A 19,615-nucleotide genomic window follows, 5' to 3' on the forward strand; every position below is an offset into this window, starting at 1 on the left:
TTTGTTTGGATGTAGAAAGGAAAAAGGTTGGTTTAAAAAAAGAAAGAAAGAAAGAAAGAAAGAAAGAAAGAAAGAAAGAAAGAAAGAAAGAAAGAAAGAAAGAAAGAAACTAAAATATTGCCCAATCAAGTAAGAGGTAGCAATCCAAATAATCATGACTTCTTTTGCAGTTTTCTTGGGAAATCTCCAATAGGCTTCACAAGCATTTTGCTAGTACTTTCCTGTTGTAATGTCATTAATCACAATGATTAATGAAATTAGCCCCTGCCCATCACAGTGTATGAAGAGTGTTATCCTAGCACTTTGAGGTAGAGGACATTACTGTCCTCGTTTCATACACAGGAGAGAGAGAGTGTAGCTCTCACAGGCTCTTGAGCACAGAATCTGAACTCCAAGGAGAGCTCTCTGAGCCCCACCTCCAACGTAAGCATTGTAAACTTGTAAGTTAGAGTTGCCATCATGACCAGATTGTCTGAGTCAACTGAAGCACAACATGTTCTCTGAAGGTCTTTCTTCATCTACATAATGAAGCAATTGGATTGAACAATATTTTTCAAATTGCAAGTCAAGATACTTTAGTGTCTTTTTTTGAACTTAGTGGATTTTTTAAATATGTTAGTTTTTATGAGCTTACAAAGCATTATTAGATTGTGTGATTTCTAAGGACCTGCCTAGCTCTGAAATTCTCAAATAAAGAAAATGAACTTAACATGCTATTAAAAAACAAACATGTATTTCATATTTGAGAGAATGGGGGTTTTGATCTGTCTAGTCTTTAAGAGAGATTGCCATAGAGCAACTTGGCCTGATTTACCAACTAGACCAGGAGGGCCTAAAACTCATGATCTTCCTGCTTCCACTTCCGGAGTGGTGGGATCACATGGGTGTGCCATCAGCAGCAGCTCAAAAACTGTCTTACCCCCACTGTCTTCCCTCTTCACAATGCTGAACTCAGGAACTTACATATACTACATAAAAGTATGTTAATGTGCCACCAAGCCACATCCCCAGATTAAGGATGTGTGTTTCTCAATATTATAAGGAAGATCTAATCGTTTTGTTTTCACAAAAGAAATCTTCTGTAGAACTTTCTCAATCATCCATATCACAAAATTTTGACCTTCGTACACCATTTCAGAAATAACCGAACTGGACTAATCTCTTTAGGCCAGACTGTCCTTCAATAAATAAACTGACAAGAAAAAAAAAAAAGATAGAAGGGGCACATATTTAATTAAAAGAGTCCTAAGAGACATATAGCTAATTTCAATTTAGATCAGAATTATAATTTTAAAAAATGAAGCAATCAAGAATACTGAGAGTATTTGTGTGAGACTTTGCTGAACTTGTGATCAAAAACTTAAAGGCAAGTACAAAAAAAAAATCCTCTTTGGCAATTCTGAATTCAGTGTTCAGCATGAGTTTTATTTGCATAAGAAGACAGTTGATAACACAAATAAAATTTTTAAATTTTTAAAAAGAATATTTAATGCTGTATAGTCGATAATATTAAATACCAGTATTTTAGGAATTTGAAAATATTGACATTAAAGTGACTTCAGTTAATTTTAGGTATGATGTTATTTCATTATTAGCTATTGTGTGTGTGATACTGTTAATACGGTTGTTTTTGTAAATATACACATATTTGTGTAATAGATTAAGGCTGAAATATTTATAGATAAATTTCATATCTGAAATTTTTTGAAAACAATATGAAATAAGATTGTCAAGCTGATAATTATTGACACTAATCAGAAGGCTTAGATTTCGTTAAAATGTTTTCTCTACTTCTGTGTATTTTTTTAACTCTCTACAATGAAATGGGTTTTCTTTGGAGTAAAGAAAATAGAATAATAAAGCAAAAGTTTTATCTCAGAATTTTATTGGCCAGACTCAACTCTGAATTTCAGAATTCCAACATTTTATTCTACATCTATTAAACAGAGTCATTCTCTTTTCTATTTTCTAAGCTTTGATCCAATCAGAAGTCAGAGGCCTTCCTGGATCACTAGAATCCATTTATATTAAAGATTATGAGATAGGAGTATCATTCAGCAAAGGTATGCAGTAATCCTCAGAAGCATCAGCTCACCAAATCTATTAAACTCTGCTTTCTGCTCCTGAGTTAACAGGACTTTCACTTCCTGTTTCCAATGAGCGCACATTTCACCAGTAACCTGTGGCTACTCTTTTTGCTTCATGCAGATTCTATAATTTAAATTAGATGACTACTTTCGGTGTGACAAATATAAGATTACTGGGGTGAGTGAAACTTGACTGAAGACTGCAGTTCTTCCTAGTCCTTGATCTGTGGAAACTGAGTATCAACCTTCACCCCCAAGTCAAGTTGCTTGTGGGTCTCCACAGGTTATAATGATCTCATGCCTAAATTGCAAAGATTTAGGTGAAACCTTCTAGGTGAATGCATGCCTACTAACATCCAAAGCAGCACGGCAGAGAGAGAGGATCTGCCCACCTGAGCCAACCTGTCCTTGATACAATTTCTACAGAAGTAGAAAGAAAACTCCACCCCAAGTTGTTTCATTGCTGTTTAAGGCAAGGTCTTACTCTAACCCAAGCAAACCTGGAACTAGCACAGCCCAGGCTGGCCTCAAACTCTGGGCAGTCGTCCAACCTAGCCTCCCTAGTGCTGGGATGGCAGTAGTTAAACTATTGTTCCTGGCAGATACTCCCTGCCTTTTGTTTCTTTTTGTTTTTTGAGACAGTGTCTCACTACATAGCCCTAGCTGGCCCAGAATGTACTATGTAGACCGTCTGGCTCAAATTCACAGAGATCTAACTGCTTCTGCCTCCCGTGTCTGCCTTTTTTGAGATAGACTCTTATAGGCTCTTATGTAGTCTAGGTTGGCCTCAAATTTTCTAATAGCCCAAAATAACCCTAAGTTTCGGAACCTCCTGTTTCCACCTCCAGAGTACTGGGATTTCAGGCAGGCAACACCACACTCCATGCAATGGTGACAATTTGAAGAGACTGTTGAGATGCAAGCATCAGCAGTCCACTGCCCTGAAGTTCCCTAGATAATCTACACTGTTAGCTTTCAAAGCTGCATACTTTGTACATCTCTGAGCAAGATTTCCCTGACAAGTATCCTACTCAGAAAATAGAAAAGCATACGTTTTTTAAAAAACATTATTACTCCATTAGCCACCAGAACCAACACACTTCTAACATAGGAGAACAACTTGTAACATTGTCATTTAATTGCTCTTAGTGTCAGAAGCTCCTGAGAGTGAACAAGATGTTTTGTTTTTCTTTAAAGAAAAAAAACGTAATATCTATTTCACAGGGTTGCTGCAAACATTAAACTGATTAACATATTTTAAGTTTTCCCTGTATTAGTTGTCTTTTAACTTTTTGAACTAAATTTGAATAAAAGTTTAATATCCATAAAATAAAACAAAATAAGATCCTCTCAGAAAAAAAATGGTAAAACTCCATTGAGAAATGCAAATTCCCTCAATACCCACACAGGATATGCATGCATCAAATTCTCAAAGAATAAATAACTAATATTATATAGAAAAATAATCTGTATTCTACACCAAAGTTCAATATACAGCTTTTACCACAGTCTCAAAATACATTTTCTTGCCAAAATAATTCAGCATTTATTAAACACCCCCTTTCTCCGTAATTCATTTCTCTCCCCTTCTTTCTTTCTGTTTCTTCAGCCCTCAAAACACAAGCCCAATAATTCTTTTTAAAGACAATGTACAAGCTATGCATTTTGTTATTGCTGGCAGATTTTGCACAGCTACAAACACACAGACAATGTGGAATTAGTTCAGCTTGAAAACAGGGTGAAAGTTAGCAACTTGATGTTAAAGATGCTATACGTAAACAAAACAAATAAGTAAAAGCTGCCAAGGTGTGTGCGAAATGAGTCCCAAGGAGGCAGACTTCACAGCTCCCAAGCTTTGAAATCTGTGGTTTCTCTGGGTAGGGTGGCTGGTGACATGTCTACTGTTGCTCTCCTGACCTCAGCGTGGAAGGAAGGACTGGATTTCTGGCCAAGGAATCTGCTCCTTCAAGATTTCTCTAAAGATAAACAAGAACCACTACAGCGATGCTACCGCTGTAGTTTATTAGTATCCTACTGGCCTCTGCAACCTCTACAGACCCTTTACTCTGCACTGTGATTTCATTGTCTCCCCACACTCTCCCTATTTTCCTTTTCCCTTTCCTGTCTCCCTTCCTTCCCTTCATTTTATTTCCTCTCCTTTTTCCAACCTGGGTTTTTTTTTTTTTCTTCCAAAATCATATTACCACAATCACCTAGCTGTGGAGCCGCCCTAGGATCTCCAGTATCTGCCAAGGGAGAAAGCACTTTCAATTACATTTTCTTCTAAAAGTGCTTCTCTGGGTGTCTGTTCTGTGATTAGCTCTCAACTATCTGCCTACTGTGCCTCTGCAAACAGACCCTATAGTTCCCCCAACAATCATAGTTCCTCCTGCCTCACTCTTGTTTGAACTGAAGACAAAAGCGAAAACAGAATCTCTCAGCACTATCCTCAGTTTGGCTAGAAGACACCTCATCACACATGGGGATGGATGGTAACCAAGACCACACTTCCTCAGAGCATCTTCAAAAGCCCCTCACTCACCCAGCTCTTCCATGGTCTTATACCCACGATGCTCTAGTCCTGAAGATTGTGAAGAACTGTTTTGGCATGTGGTGAAGAAGGGGACCACAACGGAACTGAATGAGACAGTGCAAAGCAGCCTCTATGACCCTTTTCGGTTCCTGTATTTGCTTAGCACTTCCTCACTTTTGATTTGTTAAATTTTTCTTTTCTTTTCTAGTAGCTCAGTTTTGTTTTAAATAGTGCTGACAGAGAATGGCAGACTTTGCAAGATCGAGATTTTGATGCTACATTGGGAAGGGTGGTTATAAAGAATGAAAGTTGATTTTCTTCAAATTTTAAACACCCATCATATACAAGGGTTCAATTTTTCCAAGTTTAAGTATCCCCCTGCCCACTTCTGGCTTCCTTTTTTTTTTCCACTGTAAAATTAGGGACCATGGAAGCATAGGCTCCTTCCTTAAAATTTTTGATTAAACAGCACTAACTTCATTTCACTATCTCTATTTTCTTACTCAGCAGTCATGCTGACCCGATTTCCCTGACAAACTGTAATTTTTAAAAAAAAGTTTTTAAAATTACATTTGTGTGCGTGTGTGTGTGTGTGTGTGTGTGTGTGTGTGGACACTCGTGAGTTGTGGGAGTCAAGTCTCTCCTTCTACCTCCTGGGGCCCACAGATGAAGCTCATCAGACTTGTCAGCAAAGTGCCTTTATCTGCTGAGCGATCTACCGGCCCAGATTATAAATTCTTTAAAGTTGAATAGAAGTAGGTTCACTTTTGAATTCTCTAGTACTGATTTATACAATTATCCAAAATGCAAACATCTACAGGCTAAGGAAGAGTCAATCCAGCAAATTTAAGATACTAGGTACTAAAATTTGAATTATTCACAATCCCGACTCAGTTCACATTGCCTTGTAACAATTTCTTCAAACAATAAGCAAGGTCAATTTTTTATCTTATCACTGAGCCTTAGTTCATCTCAAAAGGAAGAAAGCATTTATAACAGGCCCACCTTGAGAAGTCAGTATGTTAGACCTGTAATTATGGCCCTGTGAAGTGGGTTTTGTCCCGGTGTTTACCAGTAGAGAAACAGGCCCAAGGAATAGTAACTGGCTAAAAGAACAGAATAAAGAGATAGCCTTACTAACTTACCATATAATCCAGTTTTACTTCAGTATGTTATCTTTCTCCTACAGTACAGTGATTGTTTCTTAAAAGGAATAAGTCATTCATTTTACTAAGATCTCTTTTTAAGGGGCTCGCTTTTGTATTACTTTAAGCAGCCATTGGATGTCAGTGCTGTTCCAAACGTGCTCATTGTAAATACAACTTGAAAATTCGTTCCTAGGGACACTGTAGGTTCTTACAACTGAAAACACTAGTCCTTTGAAAGAACCAAAGACTCAATGCAGATTAAAAGCATTTGCCTTATCAGTGGGGCAAGTGAGCCAAATGCTGGAAAGAAAAATAAATTTCACTGCATGTTTACAGTAAAATTCAGAACTAGATCCCCAAACCTTGTATCTCCACCCTCTTGTGTAGACCTTAACTGGGGATGGTTCCATCTTCAAGGGATAGAGTCTCCTTGCAAGTTGTTCCCTGATTACAATGTACAAAAAGGAAACTAAGGACTGCAAACAATGTATAATAGGGAAAGAAAGAAATACCTACAATGTATAAGAGGGAAAGGAACACAAGAGGCCGCAGAATCACCAGCTGTGGCTTAAACAAATGGAAACCCCCCCACCCCCCTTTACCCATCAGGAAACTACTTAGTTGCATACGCTTAGTCAAAAGCTGCTATTCTGACTGTGCTTCCTGTGCTGCAGAAACATCTACAGACCGCAAAGGCATGCAGCATTGGGGCGGAGAGCATGAGAGACCGCTAGCTTCCCCACAGAAAGCACTGGGAGTCACGCTAACCCTCTCTCCAGCTCCAGCTCAAGGACCACAACCAAAGCCAGCTCAATGCCCAGTTCCTACCAGGAAACAACTTTACAATTCGTCCCTACGTAGTTTATTAAAATTGAAACAGCAGAAGCATAACGAGCCCCTGACCTCCAGGGCCTCACGGGTGAGGGGGTCAACACAAGATGGAGGAATGACAGCAGGTCGCAGAGGAGACGTCAAGTGACCAAACCAAACTAGGGACTGTGACGAGGGCACTTCGGAGAACTTACACAAACGCCAAGCTTAACAGTAAAAAGAAGCAGTTTAGTCTCAGGCACCAGTAATTGGCTCAGTATCTGTGCCAGTTGTACGCAGGCGTCGCGACCTAACCCGGAAGCAGTGCCTCTCTGGGACGTAAACTCGGACTGTGGATAGAAAACTACATTTCCCGTGGTGAATCAGTCAAAAACTCCCAGACTTCTCTCGGCCTCTAGTTTCCCATCTTTTCCCTGGAAGCGCAGACCAAATAAGACTTCGTTTCCCAGAATGCCGTGGGCTAAATTAGGCCTGCGCATGCGCCTCATGACTATCCCGCGCTATTCCCTTAACCCCGCCTCTAGCCTATCGCCGCCATTTTTTCAGAGACTTTCATCCGGCAACGGACGGGGCCTTTTTTTCTTAAAGGAGAAGCGGCAACTCAAATAATTTACCCCTTCTCCCCTCGAGAGCTGGCGGCGCTGGGGACAGAAAGGCCAGAGCAGGAAGGTGGGGGTCCGGGTGGAGGCGGGATAACGTCCAGGCTACTTGTTAGGCTAGTAAGAGCCCTTGAGGGCACAGTGGCGCCTCAGGGAGGCAGGTGCGCGCGCAGCCGGCTGGGGGGGGGGGGGGGAGATGCGCGCGAAGCTGGTAAAGGTGCGTTTTGTCCTCTCCACCGCCCTCGCCAGCCCTGCCCCTCCCACCGCCCCTAGCTTGAGCTGAACTCCTGAGGGGGGGAAAAAAGGTCACTTTGGGATTGTCGCGAGACGCAGCCGTTTAACGGTGAGAACGGGTGCGCGGGGAAGGAAACCTCGCGCTCTCCCTCGGAGCCGTTTCCTGATTGGCTGAAAGAAGGGGTGGGGGAGGGCACCGAAGACGCTCCTGCGCGTGAGACCGCGAGGGGCGGGGCGGGGAGGCCGATCCTCCTTCCCGATTGGCCCACTGCTAGTCTGTGCGGGTGCGCGCGTGCGCGCCGCCGGCGGCCGCGGGCTTGAGTGGCAGGGGGCGGGGGGGGGGCGCCCTCGGAGCGGGCGGAGGGGCGGGGGGGGGGGGAGAGCGGTGCTCCGGAGTGAGGGAGCCGGACTCTCCGGGAGCCTAGGGGGCGGGGGGAGCTGCGCCGCGGGCGCCGCCGCCTCCGCCGCCTGGGACGCAGGGGTGGGGGACGGACGAGCCCCGATGCCGGGGGAGACGGAGGAGCCGCGATCCCCGGAGCAGCAGGACCAGGAAGGGGGCCAGGCAGCGGCGGCCGACGCGGCTTCGGACGAGCCCCGGCCCGGCGCGGCGGCGGCGGCGGCGGCGGCGGCTGCGCCTGCAGGCACCGCGAGCAGCCGCGTGCTGAGGGGAGGTCGGGACCGCGGCCGGGCCGCTGCGGCCGCCGCCGCCGCCGCTGTGTCCCGCCGGAGGAAGGCCGAGTATCCCCGCCGGCGGAGGAGCAGCCCCAGCCACAGGCCTCCCGACGCCCCCGGGCAGCAGCTCGCGGCCGCGAAGCCCCCGTCTCCTGCTCAGGGCAAGAAGAGTCCGCGACTCCAGTGAGTAACACGGTCTTTGAGGCTTTGGGGAAGACCCCCCTCTGATCCGCACTACCCTCCCGGCTCCCGTAGCACCCGCTCCACGTGACACCCCGCTTGCTCTGCCCCCTGCCGGTTCGGCACGCCAGATGTCACGCCGCTAGCGGCCGGGCTCCTGCTGCTCCGCAGCCTGTGGCCGCCAGCCCACGCCCGAAGTCACCCTGTGCAGGCTGCATACCCTCTGCTTCCCGCCTGCTCAGTCCTCTGGCTTCTGCGCCCCCTTTGTCAGCCTATCGCATCCAGTTTTACACCACATTCCCGTGAGGAAATCAGCAGCGCGGTACTAGCCTTGAAGAGTGTTTTTGCCCGACCCTGTTAAGTAGCTTGCCAGCCACTTAAAAGTAGCCTTTCTCGCCCTCGTAAATCGTCAGGTTCATTTTTACCGTCAGGATGAAAACGTGGCTGTGGCAATTTGTTTTATATAACCAAACTAGATGTGTAGTTTTTACCAAGCAGTATATGTACTTTTTCTTCATGCATATATTTTGACGTAGATACTTCATTCTTAAAATTAGATTGATCTGAATTGCTACTTTGAACTAATAGAGGCCCTTAACAGATAGCCAGGAGCGTAAATATTTTAAATTGCTTATTAAAGTAATACTTAAGAATAATTAAGTACATGAGTTTAGAAAGTTACACGTTTAATCAAATTAGCTTATTCATTGTTGAGAATTTTATGTCATTTGATTTACAAGTGGGAAAGGGGGCAGAGAAAATCGAAGGGCGGGGATTTCAGTTTCAGATAACCTGCAACCTTCCAGTAGCAGTACAAGGACTTTCTTACCTTAGACCTAGGACATTTTTTTTTTCCCCGAGACAGGGTTTCTCTGTGTAGCTTTGCGCCTTTCCTGGATCTCGCTCTGTAGACCAGGCTGGCCTCGAACTGACAAAGATCTGCCTGCCTCTGCCTCCCGAGTGCTGGGATTAAATGCGCCACCACCGCCCGGCTGACCTAGGACATTTTTAAAGCTTAAAAACAAGCTTGTTTCAAAATTAGTGATTACAAATTCTTAAGCTGAATTGAGAGTTGTCACTGCTGTATGTACATGCTTCAGAAATCTTAAATTCATAAATATTTAACTCACAAACTTGAAAATATGTATATCATTAATCTTAATTGAGCATAAATTCCGTAGGCAAATTCTTTAACCTATGTGTACCTCGGTTTCTTCATCTGTGCACAGTTGGGGGCGGGGCTTAACCTCTATGACTTGAGTTTGTGTGTATTAAATATGTTGTGGAACCATTTCAGACTGTCTCACACAGTAAAATACTAAATTCAACTTGCTATTTTGAGTAGTGGTGGCCTAGCAGAGACAGGAATACTTTGTAGTGATCTTTTTGTGTCAGTTTTTTTAAGTTGCATGGTTTTGTATTACCTTACATAAACAAGTTTTTTAAAATTTCTTACCTGCCACTTGAGAGTTAAAAATACATCTGAATCAAGTAAAATTATATATAGAATAATAATATTTTACTTTTCCCCACATGATAGGAAGTACTACTGATGGACATCTTGAATCCCACAATATAATTGTGGAAACAGTTGATCTTGGATGAATATGATTGCTTGCTTGCCTGTTTTTTGATCACAATATTCGTTATGGAGGGGAAGAAGCAATCTTAATGTTCCTTCTCATCTAGTACTATAAATAGTTACAGTGATCTTTACCTTCTTTGGCCTTCAGACTTATCCTTGGTCATGTATTTAAGATCAAATTTTACCATTCTTAAAATGAATTTTCATTTTTATTGCACATTTTACTTATTCGGTGGCTTACAAATCAGAGGAATCTTGAAAAGTTACCTGAAAAGTAACTGGGACTAGTACTGTTAATCCTTGAGACAATAGAATATTAACTTAGGCCTGGCCTTGTATTTAAGGACCGTGCTGAGAAAGGGAATGTTAATTAGCACTCATTAAACTTGTGTACAAGGTTTACAGATGTGACAAGTTTTTAAACTCACTTTTCTATTTGATCCTTTAAGACATGCAGTTTTGAGTGTCAGTGTCCTGAACTCTGACCTTGATTAATCTCTTCCAAATAAAATGACATTTAAAAAGGAGATGAGAAACTTAATTTCTATACTAATTATTTGTTCTTTTCAGATCTTTCCCTCTCTAGTTACTTTTTCATCCATTTTCCCTATCCCTGCTTTTTTACCTACAAAATCCTATGCAATTAGCTATTAACCTATATTTGTTTCTCTCAAAGAAATGGCAGTATGTACAAAGTTGTTTAAAATATTGAAAACATAGATTTGGATCAACTGAAACCTGTGTTACTAAATTATATAGTGGAAAAAGCTTCAACTTGATATTCAGGCTGAAAAATTTGATGTCTCAGCTTTTACTGCTCTCTGGCTAAGTGACCTTGAGCAAGTCACCAGCATCTTGAGAGCTATTTCCTCTGTTGTGGATATTTTGAGTTTGTGACAGGAGCTTATACAGCTGAATAACAGGTTATACTTTCGTAAGCATAACTGTATAACAACTTAATTCACATTGAAGTTTTTGAGAATTAAAATAATACAAAATATGAATACAGGAAAGTAAATTTTAGTGACTATGTTCAGGAGGAAGGTATAAAGTTAAATGCTAAGACTCATTATACACAACCTAAATAGCTTGTAGTTAGGAATTTAGATTCAGTTTGTACAAATTTGTGTTCATGTTATTTAAGAAGTAAGCTCATTGTTTTCTGTATTTTAGTTAAGATTCTCATTTCAAATGTGGATGTACTTCAAGAAGCATGTGGTATAATTTGAAAGTTAAGGATATAATTTTTTTCTTTGGCTTATTTCTTATGTGTTTTGCTTTGTTTTTCTTTTTTGGTGTCTTTGGTTGCTTTTAGGGTTTTCTGGTTATTTATTTATTTCTTTGAAGACAGGGTCTCACTATGTAGCCCTTACCTGAAACTTTGTATGTATGTACACCATACTGTGTCTCCAACTGACAGATGCCTCCCAAGTGCTTTGATTAAAGGCGTGCACCACCCTGCCTGGCTCTTCTGCTTTTAATAAATTAAAATATCCATGTGCAAACAGCGAAATCAAATTAAGACGAGGGTAGGAGGCAAAATACCTTTATTCTATAGTATAAAATTGGATATCTGTATATTCCAGATTTTAAAACTCCTTAACAAATAAGTCTTGAAACTTAAAATATAGCTCTTGCATAACCTTCTTAAACTAAGAAGTCTTTAGGTTCAGATGAGTGACACATGAAGAAGAGTGTTGTTTTACTCTCCAGTATATGGAGTTCAGAGTTCTTTGTGGAGTTTTTTGTCAAAAGTAAAATGGTAATAAACCTGCATTTTTGCTGTGTTCGCTTGAAGGGTTGTGGATAGTAAGAAGGATGGATGAGGTGAATATTCTGAATAGACAAACACAAGCTTTTTGTTTCTAGAAAGCTTCAGTTCCACAGCATTGGAATCCTGAGTGTTAGGATCCTAGGGGCAATAAGGATGGTGGTAGAAGAAGCATTGAACTATTTCAAAAACATCTCAGACAGCCAATAGGTATGTTTTTAGTGCTCCATTTACTAAAGTAAAGGTGGTTCCCAATTGTTAATTGTGAAGGTTGTGGCAGAGCTAGTAGTACTAAGCTTTTAAAAATTAGGCACAGTGACAGCTCTTCTTTCACAAAACATCTTTTAATTACATTGAGTTTATTTGCAATCTTTATGCTGCTAGATACTATGTGGTACCTTTATAACAAATAGGAAGCCAATTTACTTCTGAGTTTGGAGAAGGGATATGAAATTCACAATACTGTCTTTCCACTTACTTTTGCTATCCCAAATTAAAATCATAGGGATCACTTTGTAATTTAAGTCAGTAGGCTTATAACTATTTGACCCTTTTACTTGCATTTAATTTATAAAGTATAAGTAATATTTATCTGAGTTGTACATATATTGCCTTTCTAGAAATTTTTATTGGATTTAGTGATCAATTTTAGGAACTCTTAAAGTTCATTAAATTTTGTTAATAAAGTTGTTCGATAAATACAAAGTAGAGGAAGAAGTGTAACAAAACATCCATATTTATCAGTGAGGTGAGTTACTGACATCTTTTACCATCCTTGCTACACCTGCTTCCCTACCTCCTTTTTTAGACAGAGGTGTTTTAGAGCACATCTTAGATGTTGTCATTTCAGTCTTATTTACTGTACGTATATAAAATAAGGACATTCATTTTCTTGCATAACCATTTTTAATAAAATTAGGAACATTTTTTGGGGGGTTTTTTGTGATTAAAAGCTACTGTTTCTGTGCTGTTGACTATGGTAGCCACTCTTTACATTAATCAATATTTTAAAAACTTGTTTACAGTTGCTATAGTATATTATAGATAGGGTATTTCTACCACTGCTGAAAATTAGACTTTGCTTTGAACAACATCTTGTAGATGCTTTCTGTATTATTGTAGAGATGAATCTAAAATAAATACTTTTGTGTTTTAAGGAAATGCACAAAAAAGTACTCATTTAACATCTGACTCTTAATTTCTTTTAGGTGCATAGAAAAAATAGCAACTGATAAAGGTAAGGTTCCTTCTTCCTCTTCACATATAGGAAGCTCTGTCTTGTAGTCTAATAGAAAAGGCACTACACTTCAGCCTGATTATTCAGTGCTTTCCATTCAAAGGTGACTTTTTGCAGTAGGCCTACTGGAAGAGTTAGAATCTATTTCGATGACACAGAAAGCAGATTTGAAAAATACAGTGTCTGTCTTTGAATTTAGAAACTCAATAATGGGTTATAATTTAAAAGCCACTCCAATTTTTAAAGCTAGCCATTTTTTAAGAAGTAACAAAAATAATGTGTAACAATAGTAAAGTGTAGGCAAATCTTGATCGCTGGTGGACTCATAGTTTGAAGAATGTGAAAAGTTTGCTAAGATTTTACCTTGGTAAATAAGTCATTTCTATTTACAGTTTATCAAATAAAATGTATCACTCAAATGATGTTGAGTGTAGTTTTCTGCTTATCTAGATTATAAAAGGAAGCTTGTGTTCACTTTTAAATATGAGACTTCATTCTGGCTTTGCAAATTGAGTTATTTAAAATGCCTCCATGTTACGCCAGTTATATTTTTCTCCTTTTTCTAGTCCTTAGTTGTGATCTTTGAAATTAAATTCTAAACTGGGCCAAATAACACTCCTTAATTGTATTTCATTTCTTGTTTGTACTCTTGGTCTCATCTAACATGGACAGTTTTCAGCTCCTGGAGTTAACTTAATTGTAGAATTAACTAGTAAGTTTTTAAGGTTCAATTATGCATTGCTATTTTATCTTTAATTTTGGTGAAGACACAACCCCAGTGTGTTGCCCAAACTAACTCAGAATCTTCCTGCTTTAGCTTACTAGTAGCGTGTGCGCGCATTTTGTGTGTGTGTGTGTGTGTGTGTGTGTGTGAGATGTATGTTCCTGTAAATATATATAAATGACATTTTATATATCTGTAACTTCTTTGGTGAAAAATTTTCTGTTCTTTATAAAGTACGCTTTGCAGATGTTTAAGTCACATTTAAAAATTGGATTTTTATGCAATTTGAAAGAATGGCAGTGTGATTAGTAACTTGAATTGGTGATTTCTTTGTCAAGTTCTTTCCTCAAATTTCTTTTTCTAATTCTTGGACTGTAAAGCTAATATCTCAAATACAGGAAGAAGACATGATTGTTTTTGTCTAGCAAGGTTCTTGTTGGAAAGTGTTATATCTGCCAGATGTGTAAGGTCTGTGTTCCTTATTCAGAAATCACTTTGGAGCTCTTACTATATGGGGAAGTATTGATAGGCAATGAGTACTAGAGGACTTATTAAAAGAAATTTTTAAAGGCAATTGCTTTCATCAGAGCAGAAAATAGATTTTTCTTGAGGAAAATGTTTGAACTACTCTGGAAATGATTTTTGCTTGAGTATTTTACTCTGGAAGTGCTAGCATGATGGGTAGCTGTGCAGCTGGGGAAAGATGAAAACTTGATTCTGGATCTGAATATTTTCAAACTCCCATCTCCTTCATGTCTTCACTAGTCTAACGTTAGTGCAGTTTGAAAGAGGAAACTCTTGTCTCCGCTCACCTGCTGGCTTCATTAATCATAAACTCTCAGCTTGTCCCTAGCTGTTTATTTGTTGATTCTGTTTATAACTTTGCTTCTATAACACTTGCTAAGCCTTGTTTTCTTCATTGTGTTATCTTTTGGTTTCAAGTAGTAACAGTAACCTTGCTAGACAAAAATAATATGTCTTGAATATAGTACTTCTAACTGGTATTTCCAATATTAGCTTTCTGTTCTAAGAATCAGAAAGACAACTTGACAAAAGTTCATTCCCCCAAATTTGATGAATTAGAGTGCAACAATTTATTGTTTCTTGGTTGAACTATTTTCTGTTTTTAGTTTTTTGAGAAACCTCCTTACCATTTTTTCAGATTAGCTTGCTAATTTATATCCATCAATAGTGTGGTGTTGTTTTTCTAGTTATCACTAACACTTAACAGTTCCTTTTAATACTAGTTATACGTTTGAGTTGATAATTTCATTAAGAGTTTATCAGTATTTATAACGGGGGGGGGGTTTATTGTTTAGTGTTTATAGATGGGCATATGGCTCATACTTGTAAATCCCAGCCCTCAGATGGCTTAGAAGGATTGCCACAAATTCCAGGCCAGCCTGAGCTCCAAAGTAAAGCCTTCTCTCCAGCAAACAAGAACAACAAAAAGTAAATGTTTATTATATAACTTAATACCCTATATCCTTTAGCAGAAAAGAAACTGTCATTTACAGATGGAAGTAGAGAACATTACGTGAAATTAGCCAGATAGAGAAACAAATGATGCTGTATTACTTTAATGTTACATGAGTTGTAAATTATTCTGTTCTACAAGTAGCAGAGTGGTTACTAAAGGCCAAGAGGTTGGGGGAAGGAGGTCTGTTGATGATAGGGTACAAGTTTTGCTTAGACTCCAGGAGTACATTTCAGTGCTTTATTGTATTGCACTTTAGCACAGTAAGTAATAATGTAATAGACATTTCAAGATTGTTAAAGTCATTTTTAGTGCTCATACAAAAATGGTAAATTACTTAACTGGCAATTATGTTAATTAGCTTAATTGAAGCTTTATAATATAAACACCAAACATTTTGTGCATGCTCTGACTGTAACTTCCAAATTTCTCCAGCTTAGCTGGCGATCACCAAAGTCTGGAACAAAAGAGCAGCAACCAAGGATCCACCTGCATGTGTTTCTTGCAGAGTGCATTTGCTTTTTCCTATGTCTTACTACATAAAAGCACACTTTGGGGGCGTTTTTAGTACTCACAGACCCTGGAGAGTAGTGGCATAGGCACAGGCCCCACACAAGGGTAGCATAGTAAGGAAGATAGGAGAGATAGCAACAACAGGAGCTGTTCAGGGCTGGGGGCAGGGGTGACCTGGAAGGGCATGGGGACTGCAGGCCTTCGGAGACATCTCTGGAGGTTTTATTCATGGCTACACTCTTAAGGCATTTTGGATGTGGTATTAAAATTGGAAATTGGCTGGGCAGTAAAAGTGCACTCCTTTAATCCTAGCACTTGTGAGTCAGAGACAGGTGGATCTCCAAGTTTGGGGCCAGCTTTGTCTACATAATGAGTTCCAGGACAGCGAGGGTCACAGAGAAACCCTGTCTCTTAAAAACAAACACAGAAAAATCAAGATTGATGGTTGAATGAGCCTTGCCTGTTATTATAATGCTAAGTATACAGTTGAAGTATGTGCTGAGACAAGGCTAAATTAGAATCATTTACTGTACCACTAAATATAATTACTTGTCAGTTAAAAATGAATTTTGAGAAGCTGAGGATCAGCCAACAAGAAATTGAGTTAGTTGTTGGTTTTTTGTTTTGTTTTGTTTTGTTTTGTTTTAAATCTAAATTCTAGGCTGGAAATTTGGGGGTTCGGATACAGTCTTGAGATTGAATTTTGTATGTTTTCCGAAAACGTAAGTCTCAAAGTCTTTCAACTGATCTAGATCAGTGTTCAGGCCAACAGCTAGATACTACAGCACAAGCATATTAATACTAAGAATTAACTAACCATTAAACTTCTGCTCTTAGCTGGATGTGTTGGTAAAGGTCTGTAATCTCAGGACTTGGGAAGCTGTGACAGAACATTTATGAGTTTGAAGTCAACAGGTGTCTCAATCCCCAACGTGTGCACACACACAAATGAAAAAAAAAAAGCCTCATTACTGGATTGACTTTTAAAATACCTGTGCCTTTTTAAGCTCTCAGTTGTTTCCCTCTTTTGATTTTGCATTGTGATCCCCCTGTACATGATGCAGGACTGGCGTCTTTATATAGACTTGCCTGTCTCTAGAATTGTGTGAATAGAGGTTTTTGTTTTGTTGGGGAGGGGGGTTATTTTGTTGTTGTTTTGGGATTTTTTTGTAAATTGTTTAGTTTTCTTCTTAATTTTCCTCAAATTTCTGGTTCTGACAGTGTAGGACTAACAAACTGTTTATCTTAAATTCTCAAAACAAAGGTCACATAACACCAGTTTGAAATCTAGAGATTTGTTCTTTTTGCATGCCAAGTGGCCGGTCTTTTCTGTATAAGATAATATCTGGGTTTCCTCTAGTTTAGTGGTTCTCAACCTTCCTAATGCTTCGACCCTTTAATATAGTTCCACATGTGGTGACTCCCAACGATAAAATTATTTTCATTGTTACTTTGTAACTGTGATTTTGCTATTATGAAGGAGACTCACAGGTTGAGAACTGCTGCTCTAGTTGAATTCATTTTGATACCCAGTTCCAGTACTGCCTACCTGGGGATAGCATCCTATCTCACAGGTTGTGCCCACAGATTTGTTCACCACTTCCAATGCCAGTCTCAGGTCCCTGGTTTTTTTCCTAGTCCTTCCCACCAACACTAAAATATGTCTACATTCTTTTCATTGGGCCAACTAATTTGCTAGAGTTACTCGTGGAACTTGGAGAAACAATTAAGATATAAAGGAAATTACAAAGGATATAGATGCATAGGACAAGCCTGTCTTGATGGACCACACTCCAGGAACCTGTGTTCCCTCAAGCAGTTTTTGGAGTGGGTGGGGTTTCTGGAAGCTTCACTGAGTAGTATGATTGATTTAATCGCTGGCTGTTAGTGGGTAGCTAACATAAGTCCTGACTCCCTGCAGGTGAGGCCGAAAAGTGCCAAATGTTCATTGTGCATTAATCTTAGTAATGTTCGACGTCCTAAAGCTACCCAGAAACTACTAGGCAACAATCTGTTCATTAGCGTACAAAGACACTTACTATATACTCTCAAAGATTTCTTGAGTTATATGCAAAAGACAGGGTTCTCACATTGCTGTTCCTTTTATTTTTTAGTAAAGTATGGAAATGCAGAATAGAAGTGTGTGATGAATTGGTCTTTATTTTCTCTCATTAATGTGGGACAAGAAGCTTTTAAAAGTAGGAGTTTGATGCAGACCTAGTGGCATATAGTAATCCTAGCAGACAAAGGAATCTTAGTTTGAAGCCAGCATGCACTGCATAGTTTTAGGCTGTCTTAATATAAAAATGAATAATATGGATATGGCTTTTCCATTGATCAGTTCATTGTCTTTAAAGAGAAATTCTTGTGTATCTTGCTAACTGGGGTTGGAGGGTGATCTTTTGTTTTATTTCTCCTAAATAGTAAAAACACGTGGTAGCATGGGATCTCTGTGAACAAAACATTTTTGGGGATAGAATCTCTGCGTTTTTGCCGAGGCAGACCTAAAAGTAAAACTAAATCCTCTCTTTTCTTTCAGGCTCCCAGGTGCTAGGGATATAGGCATGTGCTTACCCAGACCAATGTCAAACTACTTTGGAAAACTTATTCTTTGTATTCTTCCCCTACACCCTCACTTTGAAAAATGCCATTGTAATTCCAATTATTGAACCTTTCTGGAATGGTTTGAATGCATACTGTGTTTCTTATTTGCCTCACTGCTTCATTTGACCTTCAGAGTCTCTTATCACTGTCTGGAGTCAGTCTCATAAAACGTTGAAATGTGGCTGCACTGGCTCTTTGTGTGTTCTTTTGACTTTATGATTAAGTCAATTTTATCACTTCATAGTCATTTTAGTGGTTTTAAAAGCAAGCTGAAACAAAATATATGTGTATTCTGTTGAACAAGAAGTTTCCTGAGCACTCTAAAACCTTGATTAATTCTGATACCTTTTTAATTCCATCTAACCTCTTGGAATTTGAAGAGTATATCAATGAGCTAGATAGATTTTAGAGCTTATTTCTCCTAACGTTTCATTTAAAAATGAAGGCACTGAGACATAAGGAAATTTAAAATTGGTTTATTGAATTAGATGAGAAACCACACTAAATTTAGTGTCTTAAAAATAATGTGTTATTTTTCTGAAATGGGTGAGTAATTGTTATTCTTTGGGACTCATTGGGCATTTGTGAAATCAGATAACTTAGGAAAGGGCCATCTGGCATTTATGGCAGCTGTTGCCTAGTTATAGGTTCTCTTGCATGTGGCTACTGTCTTTTAGATGACTAGACATTATTACCTGGCAACCTTTAGGTAGCTTTTAAAGGGAAAGTGCAACCGTAAAAGTGGTAATTTCTCTCTCAGTTATGTCACGTTTACAGTATAATACATCACTAGACTTATATGCCATCATAGGCACCCTCATAGAGTTTTTACATCTCCAATGTTAATGCCCTTTCTTTCACAAGCTGTTCTTTATAGCCTATTGCGTTGCTAGTCACCTGATTCTGTTATTTTTTTTAATAATTACCCTTATTGAGAATTTCATAAAATACATAAGGAAATAAGATCATATCTGTTTCCTATTTTCCTTTCTATCCCCCTACACTGTCCCCAAACCTAGGTCACTGTTTCATCTTTTTTGAGACAAGGTCTTCCTGTGTAGCCTAGGTTGACCTCAAATTTGTGGAATCATTTTGCCTTACCCTCCTAAGTGTTAGGATTACAAGAGTTGCCATCAAGCCCTGCTTCTGTGTAAACACTGATCTGAAGCCAGGTGTGGTAGCACATTTGTAATCCAGCATTTGAGAGATAGAAGCAGGAAGATCAGGAGTTCAGATCCACCATAGCTATGTAGAGAGCTCAAGCCAGCCTGGACTACATGGTACCCTGTCTCAGAAGAAAAAAAGAAAAAGAGATCTTTCAGCTTTCACCCCAATATCTGGCTCCAGATTTTGTTTTGTTTTTTTTGTTTTGTTTTGGTTTTTCGAGACAGGGTTTCTCTGTGTAGCTTTGCGCCTCTCC

General features: G+C 39.5%; 2 protein-coding genes and 1 non-coding gene across 7 annotated transcripts in view; 2 read left to right on the forward strand and 1 right to left on the reverse strand.

Annotated features, from left to right (window-relative positions):
* Lpxn (leupaxin) overlaps positions 1 to 7,510 on the reverse strand; it is a 30,707-nt gene extending 23,197 nt beyond the window's left edge. The window contains exons 1-2 of one of the 4 annotated variants that reach the window (XM_059260186.1): positions 7,214 to 7,328; positions 5,626 to 5,726 (exon numbers count right to left, since the gene is read on the reverse strand). Coding sequence is in view for 1 of the 4 variants with exons in the window: in XM_059260168.1 (XP_059116151.1) it covers positions 4,630 to 4,642 (13 nt within the window). In the remaining 3 variants the exon portion in view is untranslated. Of the gene's footprint in view, positions 1 to 4,629; positions 4,734 to 5,625; positions 5,727 to 6,793 lie in introns of those variants that run through there. The other 3 variants (XM_059260180.1, XM_059260175.1, XM_059260168.1) reach the window with 3 other exon arrangements.
* On the forward strand, positions 1,321 to 1,445 carry LOC131903222 (small nucleolar RNA SNORA40). The gene has a single exon (XR_009377466.1). It is a non-coding gene; the product is annotated as a small nucleolar RNA SNORA40 (small nucleolar RNA).
* A 304-nt stretch (positions 7,511 to 7,814) lies between the features above and the next one.
* The window catches only part of Zfp91 (ZFP91 zinc finger protein, atypical E3 ubiquitin ligase), a 35,059-nt gene continuing 23,258 nt past the window's right edge, over positions 7,815 to 19,615 (forward strand). For both annotated transcript variants that reach the window (XM_059260198.1, XM_059260207.1), the window contains exons 1-2: positions 7,815 to 8,287; positions 12,849 to 12,877. In XM_059260198.1, the coding sequence (XP_059116181.1) occupies positions 7,935 to 8,287; positions 12,849 to 12,877 (382 nt within the window). In that variant the 5' untranslated portion in view covers positions 7,815 to 7,934. The remainder of the gene's footprint in view (positions 8,288 to 12,848; positions 12,878 to 19,615) is intronic.

Source organism: Peromyscus eremicus, chromosome 1 (assembly GCF_949786415.1).
Source record: "Peromyscus eremicus chromosome 1, PerEre_H2_v1, whole genome shotgun sequence".
Taxonomy (NCBI): domain Eukaryota; kingdom Metazoa; phylum Chordata; class Mammalia; order Rodentia; family Cricetidae; genus Peromyscus; species Peromyscus eremicus.